General features: G+C 41.3%; 1 protein-coding gene across 1 annotated transcript in view; it reads left to right on the top strand.

Moving 5' to 3' along the window:
- Positions 1-19,212, top strand: part of SBF2 (SET binding factor 2) — a 553,147-nt gene that overhangs the window by 465,890 nt on the left and 68,045 nt on the right. The window contains exons 25-27 of the mRNA XM_077818401.1: positions 901-1,046; positions 13,221-13,419; positions 15,774-15,970. Coding sequence (XP_077674527.1) covers positions 901-1,046; positions 13,221-13,419; positions 15,774-15,970 — 542 coding nt within the window. The remainder of the gene's footprint in view (positions 1-900; positions 1,047-13,220; positions 13,420-15,773; positions 15,971-19,212) is intronic.

Below are 19,212 nucleotides of genomic sequence, written 5' to 3'. Positions count from 1 at the left end.
GGTGACTTGATCAGAGTTTATAAGTGGCTACATGCGGAACAAATATTTAATAATGGGCTCTTCAATATAGCAGAGAAAGATAAAACATGATCCAGTGGCTGGAAGCTGAAGCTCAACAAATCAGACTGGAAATAAGGTGTAAGGTTTTAACAGTGTGGGTAATTAATCACTGGAACAATTTACCAAGGATCCTGGTGAATTTTTCATCACTGACAATTTTTAATTTTGATTGGGTTTTTTCTAAAAGATATGATCTAGCAATTATTTTGAGGAAATTCTCTGACCTGTGTTAAACAGGAGGTCAGATTAGATTATCACAATGGTCCCTTCTGGCCTTGGAATCTATGAATGTTATACTCCATTATTAGGCACCTTACTAAACTAGGTGGATTATTAGCCTGTTACAGAGTGGCAATTCATGTGTTTTACAGAGTGGCAATTCTATTGATTAGTGCCTTGTTGGCTCAGTGGACTAGAATCCCAACATAGTTCTGGAGAACAGAGATGTTTAGATTTCTGTTTTCATGCCTTCTGTCTGTTAACCAGGAAGATTTATTTGTTATATTGCCAACAAAAGCCAAAGCTGCAAACAGAAGATAGTTGTTTATTCTCTACTATTGGACACAGTTGGCACAGTGTTGACACATCACATTCTCCTAAATCCCAGGACTAGCAATTTAAAATTTTAGGAGCCCATTTTCTGAGGTCCTGAGCTCACTTTCCTTTCTTGAAATTCAATGAAAAATTGTTAAGCATGTTTTGTGTGGGTGAGAAGATGCATCCTAAAAGTGTATTTTGGTATACTGACACAGATATTGAATATTAATGAGAGTTTAAGATAACTGTTTTATTATACTGACATTTTGAGATCAGGCATTGTTATTTATTTCTGAATTCTAGCACCTTTTCAAAAACAATTGTGAAAGGAGCCAAACGTGCAGGGAAGATGACAATTGGTCGTCAATACTTATTAAAGAAGAAGACAGGCACAATAGTGGAAGAAAGAGGGAATCGTCCAGGCTGGAATGAAGAAGATGATATCTCTGGTAAAATATTTTCATATTATTAGATGAGCTTATGCATCCACTAAAATACACTGACCTGTCAAGAGATTCTCAAACAGTAATTAATCGGGAAAAGGGTCTATTTCAGATATTAGACTGAAAGGTTTCAAATGTCATCACTTGGTGAAGACTTTGAACTTTTATTATTTTCCCAGGTTTGTAGGAAATAAGGGAAAGCACAAGCTTTTAACTTAGTTTATTTTCAGAGGAAATTTTCAATTTCATATCCTTTTTTAAATCACCAAACTGTGGTCAGTACAACTTTGTTTACCACCCCATACAGCACCCTGAAGTAGACAAGGATATAGTTGGCTAACAGCATTAAGGCAAACTCAGCAGCATTCATGTACGGTATTGTTAAACAGTTTGTCATGAGCCATTAATCTAGAGTGGTTGAGTCTCATTATAAAAAAGGCAGGTGTAAGGAAGAAGCAAATAGCATAGGTTCTATCAACAGATGTGAAGGTATAAAATGAGGGGATTTCTTCAATGAACAAAAAGTATTACATGTGAAAATATCACACTTCCAGATTTCAATGGAAAGTATGTTGGGGCTGAAGGCAGAAAGTGTTCGTTTTATTTTGTTTTTTTTTCTAAATAAGTCCGTTTCTAAAATGTGCTGCTGTCACTACAGAGAGAGGTAATGTCTTTTGTTGAACCATTCTGTTGGTGAGGGAGACAAGTTCAAAAGCTTATCTCTCTCACCAATGGAAATTGGTCCAATAAAAGATATATTTCTTATATCCTGGGACCAGAATGGCTACAACAACACTACATACAACTGCTGTCACTACATCCATTTTTTCCTAATCTGGATCTATGCTACTATAAAACATACCACTAGAGGGAGCCAGATTCTCCTATACCTAAATAGGTATTGTTTTGTCACACCATTCCTCACTCATTTACTATTTCAGATAATGAAGTGTATCAAAAATTAATTGTTTCTTAAAAACATCACACAAGCCAAATATTTCCTATTTATCACAGCACTGGTGTTGGATATATATAGGAAAGATTACAAGTAGGAAAAGGAGATCTTTTTTTCCCTTTCTTTTGTTTTATTTTTAAAATACTTTTTTTCATTAATAAATGATTGAACTGATTGGTAAGTGTGAGTGGGACAAAATATGCGGATGTATATAAAGCTCATTCCTACTGAACTCTTAAGCTTGGCTCATTGTGAGCTCTCAAAAAGAATGAACAAAGCCTTCTAGGAAAAGGCTAAAAATACCTAATGCTCTTCACTCATCTGAGGGAGAAGGGAAAGAAATCAGAGGGAAAATGTCCACACATTAGTCAGAAATAACTCTCCTTGCGTGAAAATCCATATTCTTCTTCGGTCCTTGTCCACATAGATTCCATTTGTGGTGTGTGTCCACTCCCTGCGCTCAAGCTCGGATTCTTTGGCTAGCAGTGTCCGCTGGGGCTGTGCTTGCACTCTCTGTGTCCTGCTGCCTGGAGTGCATAAAAGGCAGGAAGTGTTAGTAAGTTTAGTGTTAATGGATTGTTAGCTTCTCCTCCGCCCCCCTTTAAAAAATGTTTTAAAAATGCCTTAGTTTGTGAGGCTTCCTCAGTACTGGGTTCCAACCCTGATGGCTGAACTGGAGTCTCCTGGTTTTAAGAATTGCCTTTCTTATGATGTGGTGATGCCACTTAATGATGGACATTTTCAGGTTGTTCAAGAAAGCAAAAGGTGAGCAAGGCTTGGCTTAAACTTCAGCGAAGAGTGTAAGTCGGTAGTCTCTGAAGGTCAGCACACCCTTCTCACCATGTTGTACTAGACTGGAGGCTCAGACACAACAGTTAAGACCATGGTCACATCTGTTGCCAGGAGGAAGTCCTTGTGCTTGATGTTTTCTGGCATACCTAGAGAAGTACAAACAACCATAGAATCAGATTGAAACCAAATTTCAAAATGTCAAAATTTCCCATGAACCAGAAATTCTGAATATCAGCCAACTCACAAGCAGCTTTAAGATCTCTGGGAAGTAACCACATCTGCACCAGACCTACTCCAAGCAGAACTACTATATTCAGCAGAGGTGCCAAAAAAGAGATACCCTTTGTCTCCTCTTTGTCAGCCACTCCCAGCTGCCTTCAAGCTGTTGCAGGTTTGATGCCTTGGTCAGGAGCCATTTGTAATACCTAGAGGATCTTTTTACTCCTCTTCTCCTTTTGGAAACCATTTACTTTATTTTCTCAGCACCACAGACCATTGGGTCTTAGAGATCATCACGGTGGCATATTCCATACAATTTCAGACCCTTCCTACCTCCCATCTCCCTTCCCCATCCCTTTTCATGGATCCCTCCCACGAGAGACTGTTATAGCTACAAATGGGATCACTTCTAAGTCTTGAAGCAATGGAAGAAGTGCCTGTAGAATGCAGAGGGAATGGGGTTTACGCCCATTATTTTCTAATTCCAAAGAAAAAGGGAGGCTGGTGCCCAATTCTGGATTTAGAGCAAGGTATTTAGCTATCCCAAGTTCTGGGTGGCAGCACAAGCCTCTACTGGGAAGAATTAGTAGGGGAAGCAAAAGTGGATCGGAACCTGGGAGGCAGTGACCATGAGATGGTCAAGTTCAGGATCCTGACACAAGGAAGAAAAGAAAGCAGCAGAATACGGACCCTGGACTTCAGAAAAGCAGACTTTGACTCCCTCAGGGAGCTGATGGGCAAGATCCCCTGGGAGAATAACATGAGGGGGAAAGGAGTCCAGGAGAGCTGGCTGTATTTTAAAGAATTCTTATTGAGGTTACAGGTACAAACCATCCCGATGTGTAGAAAGAATAGTAAATATGGCAGGCGACCGGCTTGGCTTAACAGTGAAATTCTTGCTGATCTTAAATACAAAAAAGAAGCTTACAAGAAGTGGAAGATGTGACAAATGACCAGGGATGAGTATAAAAATATTTCTCGGGCATGCAGGAATGAAATCAGGAAGGCCAAATCATACCTGGAGTTGCAGCTAGCAAGAGATGTTAAGAGTAACAAGAAGGGTTTCTTCAGGTATGTTAGCAACAAGAAGAAAGTCAAGGAAAGTGTGGGCCCCTTACTGAATAAGGGAGGCAACCTCGTGACAGAGGATGTGGAAAAAGCTAATGTACTCAATGCTTTTTTTGCCTCTGTCTTCACGAACAAGGTCAGCTCCCAGACTACTGCACTGGGCAGCACAGCATGGGGAGGAGGTGACCAGCCCTCTGTGGAGAAAGAAGTGGTTCGGGACTATTTAGAAAAGCTGGACGTGCACAAGTCCATGGGGCTGGATGCGTTGCATCAGAGAGTGCTAAAGGAGTTGGCAGATGTGATTGCAGAGCCATTGGCCATTATCTTTGAAAACTCATGGCGATCGGGGGAGGTCCAGGACAACTGGAAAAAGGCTAAGGTAGTGCCCATCTTTAAAAAAGGGAAGGAGGAGGATCCTGGGAACTACAGGCCAGTCAGCCTCACCTCAGTCCCTGGAAAAATCATGGAGCAGATCCTCAAGGAATCAATTCTGAAGCACTTAGAGGAGAGGAAAGTGATCAGGAACAGTCAGCATGGATTCACCAAGGGCGAGTCATGCCTGACTAATCTAATTGCCTTCTATGACGAGAGAACTGGCTCTGTGGATGAAGGGAAAGCAGTGGACGTGTTGTTCCTTGACTTTAGCAAAGCTTTTGACACAGTCTCCCACAGTATTCTTGCCAGCAAGTTAAAGTAGTATGGGCTGGATGAATGGACTATAAGGTGGATAGAAAGCTGGCTAGATTGTCGGGCTCAAAGGGTACTGATCAATGGCTCCATGTCTAGTTGGCAGCCGGTATCAAGTGGAGTGCCCCAAGGGTCGGTCTTGGGGCCGGTTTTGTTCAATATCTTCATAAATGATCTGGAGGATGGTGTGGATTGCACCCTCAGCAAGTTTGCAGATGACACTAAACTGGGAGGAGAGGTAAATACGCTGGAGGGTAGGGGTAGGATACAGAAGGACCTAGACAAATTGGAGGATTTGGCCAAAAGAAATCTGATGAGGTTCAACAAGGACAAGTGCAGAGTCCTGCACTTAGGACGGAAGAATCCCATGCACTGCTACAGACTAGGGACCGAATGGCTCGGCAGCAGTTCTGCAGAAAAGGACCTAGGAGTTACAGTGGACAAGAAGTTGGATATGAGTCAACGGTGTGCCCTTGTTGCCAACAAGGCCAATGGCATTTTGGGATGTATAAGTAGGGGCATTGCCAGCAGATCGAGGGACGTGATCATTCCCCTCTATTCGACACTGGTGAGGCCTCATCTGGAGGACTGTGTCCAGTTTTGGGCCCCACACTACAAGAAGGATGTGGAAAAATTGGAAAGAGTCCAGCGGAGGGCAACAAAAATGATTAGGGGACTGGAACACATGACTTATGAGGAGAGGCTGAGGGAACTGGGGATGTTTAGTCTACAGAAGAGAGGAATGAGGGGGATTTGATAGCTGCTTTCAACTACCTGAAAGGGGGTTCCAAAGAGGATGGCTGTAGACTGTTCTCAGTGGTAGCAGATGACAGAACAAGGAGTGATGGTCTCAAGTTGCAGTGGGGGAGATTTAGGTTGGATATTCGGAAAAACTTTTTCACTAGGAGGGTGGTGAAGCACTGGAATGGGTTACCTAGGGAGGTGGTGGAATCTCCTTCCTTAGAAGTTTTTAAGGTCAGGCTTGACAAAGCCCTGGCTGGGATGATTTAATTGGGGATCGGTCCCGCTTTGAGCAGGGGGTTGGACTAGATGACCTCCTGAGGACCCTTCCAACCCTGATATTCTATGATTCTATAAGCCCCTGCTTAGATCCCCCGGAATGGTTTGCAGCTGTCAGCCTCCAAGTTCCCTACTTTTACATAACAATCCATCAAGCTCATTAGAATTACCTGAGATTCCAAGTGGGAAATTCCTGTTATCGATATAGAGTTCTTCCATTCGGACTACCAGCAGCAACAAGGGCATTCACCAAATGCTGGGCACTGGTGGTGGCTCACTTGAGAAAGCAAGGAATCCAGGTATAACATACTACCTCAACGATTGGTTTATTCTGGAGAAATCACACAGCATGTGACCAGCTCCAATCATCAAATGCTTCAGCTTTTCACTGCCTGAGGTCTCAAAGTCAACATATAAAAGTCAGCATTAGTACCAATCCAGAGGATACAATTCATAGTCTACAGCAGCAAAGGTTTATCTGCCTCAAGACAGATTCAACATCATCATGGATTTCATCAACCATTTACAGGCTCATCCTCAAAGTTCAGGACAAGCATACTCCAGACTTCTAGATCACATGGCCTCCTGCACTTACATAACATAGTATGCCAGACTTCACCTAAGTCACATGGTTGAAATATTTGTATCTTCCCAAAAGATATTATAGTCATAAAGGTGCAGGTCCCCCAGAAGTCCTATTGTCATTAAACTGGTAGAAGGACTATCCTTTTCCCCACCGTTGTCATCTAAGACACTAGTGACAAATGATTCCACACACGAGTTGGGACTTCACCTGGACCATCTCCAGGCCCTAGACCTTTGGACTCTTGAGCACAGGTCCTAAGGAAACCTGCAGCTGTGATGATCATGCTGATATTGGCTTGGCCAAGACAGTTCTGGTTCTCAGACGTGATTAATCTATCCAGTACGCTCCCCTCTTCCAGAGATAATCTCCCAGAACAACAGGTAGATCCTCCATCCAGACCCTGATTCATTACACTTGACAGCCTAGAAGAAGGCTAGCAAACCAGCATTGAGAGGAGTTGCTCTGCAGAGGTCCAAAGTCTGTTAATCCACAGTAGAAAAGACTCTACTAGACCTGCATATTTGGCAAAGTGGAGAAGATTTGCTATTTGGACCCAGCAACATCAGTTAGCTCTATTAGACACTGAGATATGTGCTATTTTGTACCTTTTATTGCTGGAAAATGTAGGACTGTTTATAAGCTCTTTAAGAGTACGCTAGGTAGCCAGCCATCCCTCCCATTCTGGATCACCCAGCATTCTCCCAACCGACAGTAGCTAGATTCCTTAAGGGCCATATGCACCTGTTTCCCCCAGTTAAGAAGCCTTCCCCTGCTTGAGATCTCTAACATAGTCATAGTGGGATTGATTGCCCACCCTTTTGAGTCTCTAGCTATGTGTTCACTTTATCATTTATCCATGAAGATTGCCTTCCTTGTGGCAGTAACGTCTGCCCAAAGGGAAGGAGAAATATAGGTATGTATTACTATTACTGTGACTGGTGCACAATATACTATATTCCAGGGGTGGCCAACCTGTGGCTTCAGAGCCGCATGCGACTCTTCAGAAGTTAATATGTAGCTCCTTGCATAGGTGCTGACTCCAGGCTGGAGCTACAGGTGCCAACTTTCCACTGTTCAACCTCAGGCCCTGACCCCACTCCACCCCTTACCCCAAGGCCCCGGCCCCTTTCTGCCCCCTCCCCTGAGCCTGCTGCACCCTTGCTCTTCCCCACTCCATCCCAGAGCCTCCTGTACACTACGAAACAGCTGATCGCAGCCAGCAGGAGGCACGGGGAGAGAGGGGGAAGTGCTGATCTGCAAGGCTGCCGGTGGGCAGGATGTGCTGGGGTGAGGGGGGCTGCTGATATATTATTGTGGCTCTTTGGCAATGTACATTGGTAAATTCTGGCTCTTTCTCAGGCTCAGGTTGGCCACCCCTGCTATATTCCATAAGGATAAGGTGACCTTTAGGCCTCACTCTAAAATCTTGCTGAAAGTAGCCTGACTTCTATCTAAGTAATACCTGAATATCTAGTACCAGTATAGCATTGTCTTTTTTCTTATGCCCCACTCCAGCCAAGGGGAAGCCATACTGCATACCCTGGATGTGCTTAGGGCACTATCATTCACTTTCAGGAATTCCCCAAGATTATTTGTAGTTTTCATAGGTAGGATGAAGGGACTGTCAGTATCTGTCCATAGGATATCTAACTGGATTTCCAGTTGCATCAGAGTATACTGAGCTAGCTAGTTTAGATCTGCCAGTTAAGATTATCGCCCACTCCATGAGGACTCAGGAAGATACTGTGGCTTCTTTAAGAAGTGTACCAATCTTTGAGATCTGTAGGGCACCTATGTGGGGTTGGGATCCAAAACATTACTCCCTTGTAGAAGCATCAAGAACTGAAAACCACTTTAGCAGAGCACTTCTTCAAGTTATTATTCAAATAGACTCCAAGCACCCTTCTCTTATGTGCCAGATCACTGCCTGTGAATTAGTGTTCTGCAATCTGACCAAACCTGATAGGGCCCAACTACAAGTGTTGGGTTCAGGTTGGTTTGGTTGTGAAAACAACCAAACCCACTCAGGCTCAGGTCAGATTGGCTCACCTCTTCCTGCCCCACGGGGTCAGCACAGGTGGGTGCCCTGCTGGCTGCTGCCACCTCGCTGAGCTGTATGTGTTCAGCAATGAGTATACTGAAAAGTTGCAGCGCCTCTCAGTCTGCAGTGTACGCAGCTCCTGTGGCATTGGCCCCACTGGCAGGAGAAGGAGAGCAGACCTCTCCTGTGAGTCACCAAAAGTGGAATAGATACAGACAAGCGCTTGAAGAAGAAGAAACGGTTACTTACTTACACTAAATGTGGTTCTTCAGCATATGTTGCCCACAGGTATTCCATGTCCAACATCCTTCCCCACTACTGTGGAGTGCTGTAACAGCTAGATTCTGTATTGGTGAAGGAAGTGAGGGACTATTTGGCCTGCTTCACCCTTTACACCCTTGGGAGGCAGCCACTAGAACGCGTCAGGCACAGGTGTGGCCGCGGGGGACACTGCTGGCCAAAAGAATCCAAACTTGAACGCCTGAGATGCATGTGCACCTGAAGTGGAACACATACGTACAATATATCTCTAAGAACCTCAGTTACTATAGGTAAGTAACCATTTATTTCCATTCAGAAATGTTAAATATTGAATTGATATAGTCAAAAAATTGTAAAAATTATTTCTAAAGCCTATATCGCTTGTAGCTTTTAATATACCTTTCTTATCACCTAGAAAAAACTGTCTCATAGCCTGCTTTGTCAGTTATTTGTCTCACTCTGATAAGCATATAAACATACAGAGAGAAGTGAGAGATTCATAATGCAACCTGTCTAGAGTTTGTCCAAGTATAACATTGATTATTTTAGTCTGAAGTGCAGTAGGGGTCCTAATAAGACAATCCTTTTCAGACCATATTAGAACAAGTGCCTGAAGGAAAGGATATCTAGAGTCTAGTCCCATAAGTTGTTTCCCTCTGTACAAGAGGGTCGCACACTTCATAGCTTGTGTAGATTGAGCATATTGCACTCCCAGGGGGCTCCTTGCATTCCTCCATTCCAGCCCACAAGCTCCATGTGCCACCCTCCCACTCCTCTCTATTTCAGGAACTTCCTGCAACTCCCCCATCCCCTCCACCATTCCAGGGACTCTGTGTGTGCCTCCCCTCATTTATCCCTCTTCCCATACCAGAGTTACCCATTTCCCACCGCCCCCCTTCAGTGTCTCTGTGTGCACCCTGATTCCCCACAATGGCAAGGACTCTGTGTGTATCCCAATTTTCTCCCCATATCTCCCACCCAAACCAGAGTCCCCCACTGTGCACCTTCATGCCAGGGGATCTGTCTACCCCCAATGCCCACCTCCACCCCCTATGCCAGAGGTTGTATGTGCTCCTTCCCTCCTTCCCCATATCAGGGTCCCCAGTCTCCACCCTCTCCCCCACATCCCTGGCCAGGCGTTCTGTATGCCCATTACCCTCTTCCCCCTGTGCCAGGGGCTATGTGCATGCCTCTCTTCCTCCCTTTCCCCCACCCCCCTCCCCCCATCAATCTTTCTATCTGTGGGTGAGACATTCAGGGTGTCATTGGGCGGATGGGCAGAGATGAGATGGATTATTGTTATGCTGGAAAGCATAATGGGTGCCATCAACCAGTTGTTTGATCTGTAGATAATTGCAGAGATGCTTGAAGCTGTGGCTGTGCGGATTAGATGGCAAGGGCTCCATGTGTCCCCAATTTTTCTCCTTTTAGTTTTCCAGTTTTCTTCAGCATTAATAGGGTTCTGCGCATTGATGCCTTGAGCATTTCCTGAAATTTTGAATTGATTAAAAGTTATTGCATTACAGATGGAATGCATTATACTTTAAGAGAGAAATGTTGTCAAATTGAGTATAAGCTTTGTAAGGTAGACAAAAAATTTAACTGTACTAAACTATTTTTAATTTCAAAATGTGCACTTGTCCCAGTACCTTTAGCCAAAAATTCATGCAGAAATAACTTCATTCTATTCATATGCGCACATTTTATAAAGGCCAAGTAATGGGGGAGCATGGAGCTGACAAACCATGAACAGTAAATTTGCCTTCAGAAATATTTGGGAAGAACTGAAATAAAGTGGTGACAGCAGGTCGGTGGCTGGTTTTGTATAAAGGCCATGCTTTACTTGAATTTCACTGTAGCTTGAACTTGAAACATGGTTTTTATCTCTCATGACTGAAATTGTTTTCTACTTTGGGAAAGTGCAACTGACAGTAATACTCTGCTGAAGAAGGCTGATTGACATTGATATTGAAGCACAAAGAAAATTCAGAACATTATCTGTTGCTAATCTGTGACATAAGAGACAATTCTATGCACTAAAATTTTAGACAGATGAATAAAGCCTATTTCAGGTAGTTAGAGAGCATGTGGTCCATTTCCTTCTGGCTGTATGAGGGATTTTTATATATATCTTCCATTATCACAAATAGTTATGCTGGTAAAAGAAAGATTACCACCAATTCAATTCAGTTGAATACACAGGATCACTTTAAAGCCAGTAAAAAAGGATGCCAATCATTCCAGCTCACTTTGAGCCACAAATTATGAAAACAAGAATAGGATATATCCAGGTTAAATTTTTGTTTGTTGTCCTTTCACAGGAGTGAAACTTTTGGAAGTGTGTGTCACAATATCAGAGTTAACTGCATCTTTGCCTTCTCCTCCACCCATCTTCCTTGAGAGCACCCTCGTAAGGTTTCAGGCTCCCAGACATCACCTCTCTGTGTCATTGACCCATTTCTCTCTCCCTTCACATTGAGAGTTTAGGCTTACAGTTCCTCTACACCTCACTGTAATTTCCCCAACAGATCTGACAGGTCCAGCATCTGAAATTAACCTTTCTCCAGGGGCTATAACAATGTATACCAGTTACCACCCAGCCTGCACAAAGCAAAATACATTTATTCTTCGGGTTAAAGCATTACAGAGAAAATATATGTTAAAAAATAAAATTTCTATGCACATGCTAAAAGCAGACTAGAAGTACCCATCAGTCTAATAGATCTAGTAAGCCAAAGTCCTTTCAACTCTTCCTCAAGGGTTGGGGCCCCCATTGGACAGCAGATGCTGTCCTTTTGCTGAGTCAAAAGAAGTCCCTGTGTTAGTTTAAACCCCGACTTTTTATACCAAAAGCTCTTCTGTTGTCTGTTGGTCTCCGGAAAACCCATTTTGAACCAGTATATGCATAGTTCCTTCCACGCTTCTCCCCCACCCCCACCCCCCAGGTGGTACCTCTCTGGAGGTGTTCACAGCCTGAGTGATTCACCTTAATCACCCTCCGGTTTTGGTTCCTGGAGGAACTGTGGTAGCCCTGCCCCTAGGAGTTGCATACAATCCCTGGCCACAGTGATACCATGCATAGACTTTGATTCATAATCCATGCATAGACTTAACACAGTATGGTCTCCAAATATATTTCACGCAATTGCAACATTTGTGTTCTGTGCCGCAACAGGGTACATTATTCTTCTGGGCAAGGCTTAAATTGTTTTGGTGATATGGGTGGAGAAGGGTTGGGTTGGTCTCCCTACCTCGTGATGGACTGTGGAGCTTACTGCCAAAGGAAGTTGAGGCCAAGAACATATAAAGAGTCAAAAATGGATTGGACGTTTATATGGATAACAAGATATCTAGAATGATCATAATTAATGATAAATTTTGTGGAAGAGGTATTAAACTTCATGTCTCATGCTAACTGTTAGAGATCAGTTAGATATTTAACGTGGGGTGCAGATTATCCGGTATCTGCCTACTGTAGGGTTCTGCCGCATCTGGTGCTGGCTGCTTTTGGAGACAGGATACTAAACTAGATACTGATCTAGTGAGGTAATTTCTATGTTTCTGTGGTGGGTGGGATGTGGAATGTTCATCATTCCAACTTCTTTGGACCGTGGAGGTTAGATCCACAGGAGTAACTGAAGATCCCACATCAGCTTTCCCAGTGCAGAAGATTATGCTGAACTACTAGCTTTGGAATTATGTGGGCTCATCTTTGCCATAGGTTTAAGTAGAACTGTTTAGGTCATGGATAGGTTTCGGAGTAGCAGCCGTGTTAGTCTGTATCTCCAAAAAGAACAGGAGTACTTGTGGCACCTTAGAGACTAACAAATTTATTTGAGCATAAGCTTTTGTGGGCTACAGACCATTTCATCAGATGCATAGAATGGAACATATATATATATATGTATATACACACACATACAGAGAATCAAGATGGCCCATGTAGACAGTTGACAAGAAGGTGCAAGGATACCCATGTTAAGTATCCTCACATCTTCTTGTCAACTGTCTACATGGGCCATCTTGATTATCACTACAAAAGTTTTTCTCTCCTGCTGATAATAGCTCATCTTAAGTAATTAGCCTCTTAATCCACCTTTTCGTGTTCTCTGCATGTGTCTATACATATATCTTCTGACTATATGTTCCATTCTGTGCATCCGGTGAAGTGGGCTGTAGCCCGCGAAAGCTTATGCTCAAATAAATTTGTTAGTCTCTAAGGTGCCACAAGTACTCCTGTTCTTTTTAGGTCATAGATAATATTTCCATGCCACTGGGGTGCTGGTGACAGTTTTAGGGTGTTGCTGGTTCACATATGCTCCCTTCCATCAGTTCCAGGATATTGTAGCTTGTATCTTAAATTTCTTTAATAAAATTTGTAGCCTGTTGGCTATAATTTGTATAAATTGGTATCAGTTCTCATTAATCCCTGCCATCAGCAATTGCTGGATTTGGTAAATGTAATGTTTTGCTCAGGATGAAGCATCTCAGTCTACTTTATATGACTAGTGAATTTCTAAATACTAAACTAGAAAAGTATTTTAACTTCAGTTTCAGATGACAGTGAATTGCACACAAGTGGTACTTTGAGAGCCTCAGAAAAGTCAACAATGGAGCAGTTAGTAGAGAGAGCCTGTTTTAGAGACTATCAGCGTTTGGGACTGGGGACCATCAGTAGTAGCTCCTCTCGCTCAAAAACCGAATACTTCCGAATAACTGCATTGAACAGGATGTATTCACTTTGTAGAAGGTGAGTTAATCAGTTCACTCTTATGTTTAGAAATGTGTATCTGCCATATTACACATCATCCACAACATCCATTACATATAATACATTTATTTAGAGAACAAAGTATTCTGGGAAAATAGCACTTGCCATAAACCCAAAACGAATAACACTGAACTTACAGCAAACATAGCAGTGCTGATTTTCTCTCTTTTTTGTTGTAACATATTTGTTAGTGTCTCTGCATATTTAGCTACTAAGACTTGTATTTTAGTTGGATCTATAATGTCCTTTTTGTACATTATAAAATCCTAATTTGTAAACTCCTAAAGGTCTATTCTCCTGTCAATGCATGGCAGCTACATACAATCAATTCATTTTAAAGTTACTGGATGTTACATACATAAAACTTCTGTTTATGAGTAGGAAAACAAGCCCTAGAAGTGCATGTTTATTAATACAGTTCAAAACAGAAACTGCAAATAAGAACTCATGAACCAGTCATTGGAGCACTTCCTTTAAAATGTTTGTCATATACAATATGTAAGCTCCTGAATGTCAGTAAGAAGTTAATGCATAAGCCTTTTTTATTGTGAAAGTTCACTGAGATTTATTATCAGTGCCTACAAAAGTGCATCTGATGAAGTGAGCTGTAGCTCACGAAAGCTTATGCTCAAATAAATTGGTTAGTCTCTAAGGTGCCACAAGTCCTCCTTTTCTTTTTGTGAATACAGACTAACACGGCTCCTACTCTGAAACCTACAAAAATGCTGTTTAACACAACAGCAAATCTGCAGAAGTTTCATCACTGGAGCACTCACATCCTACAAAGACACTGCAGGCTAAAAGTTGTTTTCATTATGAAAAAATGAAATTGCCATCGCTTTCATAGAAAGAGCACAAAAAAATATTAAATCCAGACTGTTTGTCTCTTATCCAAAGCACCAATGTGACAACAATACTTTTATTCAATCACGAGTGAATATTAGTTCATTTGAACCAAAGAAATCACTGCATTATATTAACTATGCTTTTTAATTGCTTGTAATCACTATATTTTAAAAATAATTTTCATACCTTATCCTTACCCAAAAAATACCTGTTTGAATTTTTGTCACTATTTTGAGAAAAGTAGTCAATATCCAATTGGTTTACAAATTTCAGGATATGAGTGGTTATTTAATGTCATGTGATTTTGGTTCAGGTATTGTATTTTAGGAAATAGACCATAAAATGGATTAGGCATTTCTTCCCTCATGATAAAGTTTAATAAATGTCAAATAAGTTCACTTATGTTGTGTCACAAACAATCCTATGTTTAGAGTAGCAGCCATGTTAGTTTGTATCCGCAAAAAGAACAGGAGTACTTGTGGCACCTTAGAGACTAAGAAATTTATTGGAGCATAAGCTTTCGTGGGCTCCAGCCCACTTCATCGGATGCATAGAATGGAACATATAGTAAGAAGATTATATATACACATACAGAGAAGGTGGAAGTTGCCATACAACCTGTAAGAAGAGGGATTGTTTAGTAAAATGTAAAATCTCCCAAGTGCTCTCCTTAATCAGTTTTATTTTGAGAAAAAACTAACGCTTTAATTGAATCCTCTTTGTCAGAGGTACTCAAACTCTTTGAATCCTTCTTCCACTTATGTAACCAGAGACAACACTCCTGCTTGATTTTCTGTTTTCAAAACTATTATATCATGGAAGTTCCCAAACTGTCTTTGTTTTGTTTTTTTAAACATTATATAACCAGCAATTTGTAATGTGCTGTTCCAAAACTGTTTCTTTCTTAAATGCATTTTGACATGAGCCAGTTATGGTCAATGCCAAAGTACTGGCATTGACCATGCAATTGGCATGCAATTCAAAGCATCTAAACATTCTTGCCTTTAAAATGTCAGCGCCTGTACACAATCACTGGTGTCAAATATAAAAATAATGTTTGTTTCCTTTGAAGAGCCCCAGTGATCTGTTTTCTGTGTCATTCTCATAAACCTGACTCTTCAAATGATAGATTGAGGAGAGAAATTTAGGAAAAAATGGGGAGCGAGGAGATGTATCAACAAATAAGACTGTAAATGAAAAAAAAAAAAAAGAAAAAGTAGTTATTTACATTTTCTCCAATGAAAGTTGCTTTTTAAAAATTCTAGTACTCTTCAGCCTATCAAAATAATAATCAGGAGTACACGGTATTACAAAAATTAGCTATTCTTTAAAAAGAATTTTTATTAAATAAAAATGCATATATCAGTGAAAACTGCAGATTAAGAAATATACATATCCTGTTTTCAAAATTTAAAAAGGAAAAGGAAGAATCTTTTTGAAAATAATTCTAATTATCTTTTTAATTTTCTCTCCATTGATTAATACAGCTATCCTGGACTTTTGGTAGTACCTCAGTCTGTGCAGGATAGCAGTTTGCAGAGGGTAGCTCGTTGTTATCGTCACAATCGCCTGCCAGTTGTCTGCTGGAAAAACTCAAAAATCAGTACTCTGCTGCTAAGAGCTGGGGGCTTCTATGGAAAGGGAGTTGTCGGCCTCTTCAAATCTCAAAACACACATACTGCAGGTGAGCTTATGTTGCTGGACTTTCTGCATGTGTTGTTTCAGTGAAAGAGGTTCTTTTCCTTTAGAGTAATATAGTGTTCTCATGAATAAATTATTTAATTTACAACAACCCCATCTGCTTCCTTTAAACAATATTCTTCTAATTTGGTTTTGTTGTTGCACCTTATTTCCTTGATTCACAAACGAGTTCACGTTGTCATTATTTATGGGCTATAGAGATAGTTAGAGCAAATTCTATTCTTTTGACTCTCTGATGGCTTTGAGCACAATTTTAGTTTTACTTTGAGAGAGCGTTTTATAAAACCAAGGCCTGAGAGATTTCCAGAGTTCTGCTTGGGTTCTTTGGTTGAGATAAAGGTTCATCTTTTCCATGATCATCACTGGAACAGTGCAAGATCTGTCATAATGGAGTATCTTTGAAGAGAATATTGGAGGAAAGTGAATTGCATGTTTAGAGGGAAATGAATTGTAAAGGACACATTACTCTCAACTTTCACCTCCCACATGAGCTGCATGGTGTATCTTTAATTCTTACTCCTCTTTCTCATAGTTACTGTCTTGGTTTTTTGTTTTTGAGAGGGCCTGAGTGAGTTGTATATGATGTTTCATTCTGTGGATAAAATAATGACACTGAATAAAGTTAATACTCATAGGCTCATAGATATTAAGGTCAGAAGGGACCATTATGATGCTAGCCAATAAGGAAAGTCTAAGTACTTGGGATACTTGTGACTGTATGAAGAAAACAGGACTGGTGCATCTCTTAGGCATATAGTGTTAAAAGTAGAATTCAAGACAAAAGTGAAGTTAGTTATCTAAATAAGGAAGAATTTGGTTTGTGATTAACTATCCAACCCTAGCCTGACCCAGAAAGATTAGAGCAGAATGAAGGGTCCTTCTACCTCTTTGCAATACATGGTATCATGGGAGTTGGGAATTAACCAGCCAGTGGAATTTATTTCTAAGAAGAAAATATCAGAATGCTGCTCAGAAAGAATGAGAGGAAAGTGGCAAAACAGATATCCAATCATCATAGAAATTTCTGGGTCAATAAGTTCCTCCACTTCTGCAATTAAAGACTAAAAAACTGTTTTAAAGTACTTGACATTACTGAATAGTTTGCCCTGTGGAATTTCTCATTGTGAATAACATAATGTACAATGGTAAGCAAGTTACATAAAAGCAATGAGTGACTCAAGGTTCTCATGATGAGGATAGATTGCATGATTTAAGTATTTTCTGCATAATCCATTAAATAAAGTACTGCTTCATAGGGTATCTCTGTGAAATAACCATGGGAAATTGAAACTTATTGTATTTATAGATATTTTCAACTATTTATAAAGAACAGTTCACATCTGGCATAATATTTAACTGTAAGAGCTTTGCATATTTCACAGGCACTTGCAAAAAAGTGCTAAAACTTCAGAAATATTTTAATTAAAAATTCAGTAATGACAGCAATATTTGGATTAGTGGTTTGTGGACTCCGCACTGGGTCATAAATTAACAGTGCTCACCATGCCACACACTGCCTGTGTGGACCATGCTGCTGCTGCTCAATAGAGGTTCCCCAGTAGTACACTTTGACTTACTGCTCAAGAGCGGTTTTTCTTTTTGAATATCATTGGCTGTTCTGGCCATCGGGCACCTTAAGTGCCCTCTCCACACCTGTACTAAGGGCATATAGGACAGAGCATCCCAGCCACCTGTCAATTCCTTCTTCTCACTCATTGCTGCAAGAGAGAACCCTTGTAGTGTCCACATCCCTTGCTCTAGTATTCATGTTAATTTGTTGTGGTTAGGATAGTTATTATTTCTTCTGTAGGTTTCTTTTGTATGTTGGCTATAATAAAATAAAGCAACTTAACGGTTTATTCATAGGTTTTCTTTACCCCACTGTACAAGGGTTTTACCCCATTGTATATTACTTTAAAATGGATGACATCAAGTCACAGGAGTTTAAAATTTGCCTCTCCTGTAAAGCAGTTAACAATCGGCATTCTAGATGTCTCATTTACCTACGTGTAGCTCCAAATGCTCATCATTCTCCAAGTGTACTCAGAAGATGAGGGAAGCAAGACTCAAACTCTTCCTCCTGGAAAAATTGATGCAAGCCTCATCAGTTCCATGCACATCCACAGAGAAGCTTCATCGATCAAGGCAGTTGCATGTCTCCAGTGAGCCAAGACCCTACTCCTAGGCCCTTCGTCATTTCTCACAAGTCCCATTTGTCTGCCACATCAGCATCGACTTCTGAAAGGGGACCATAATTGATGCTGCTCCCAGCACCAGGGCAGGTACTGATCTTCTTCCCCAAATAGGACACAGAAATCGTTCTCTAGATCTTCTTTCACTGAGAGCCTGAAAGCAGAGTCCTATTCTAGTATCTCCATACTAACGTTGAAACTGGCACTGACAGCTCCCTTCCAGAGTAAGGACTGCACTGCCTCCAGTTCTGATCATACAGCACAGACCTCAGTACCAGCTTCAGCACAGAGTGCCTTATTCACAGCATCATCAGCCTCTTTGATAGCATCTGACATCACAACACCAGATGCCCAGTTGCTCACCATATGAGCACCAGTGCAGTTCTCAGCATCAAGTGACCGCACTTTAGGCCCAGTACCAGAATCCCTCTTACGGAGAGATTCAGAGAGGTTATCACCAAACCCCATTTGGCAGCCTGGTCCTGTTTGCAAGAAGCCTGGGATGGGATAACCTTGTACCAGTCACTCCTTGAGATAATAAGCAAAAAGTATCCCTTCTGGTTTCAGCTGTTCCAACCCCCTTCTTGACCCTCTTCAGGGACCCTTCTCACAAGAGACCTAGAAGCAAGAGATAAACTCCCTCATACAACCAGAAGCAGCGGAGGGAATGCCCCTAGAGTTCAATGTCAAGGGCTTTTACTGCTTAATCCTATAGAAGAAGGAAGTTGGAAACTGATCCTTGATCTTTGACAGTTCAGTGCCTTCATCTATTGTTTCAAATTCTGTATTGCTACCTTTCTATAATCCCCAATTTGGATCCTATGGGCTGGTTCATGACTCTCAACTTACAGGATGCTTATTTTCACATTTTGATACATCCAGCTCACAGGAGGAAGGAACATCATACTATCAGTATGGAGTCCTGTGCTTTGGCCTCTCCATAATCTCACCAGTGTTCACCAAAGTTCTGGCAATGGTGTCAAGCCCAAATGAGAAAACAAGGACTCCAGGTATAACACTATCTAGACAACCA

This window comes from Eretmochelys imbricata, chromosome 6 (assembly GCF_965152235.1).
Source record: "Eretmochelys imbricata isolate rEreImb1 chromosome 6, rEreImb1.hap1, whole genome shotgun sequence".
Classification (NCBI taxonomy): domain Eukaryota; kingdom Metazoa; phylum Chordata; order Testudines; family Cheloniidae; genus Eretmochelys; species Eretmochelys imbricata.
Note: the sequence above shows the minus strand (reverse complement) of the source record. Positions and strands in the feature narration are given on the sequence as shown.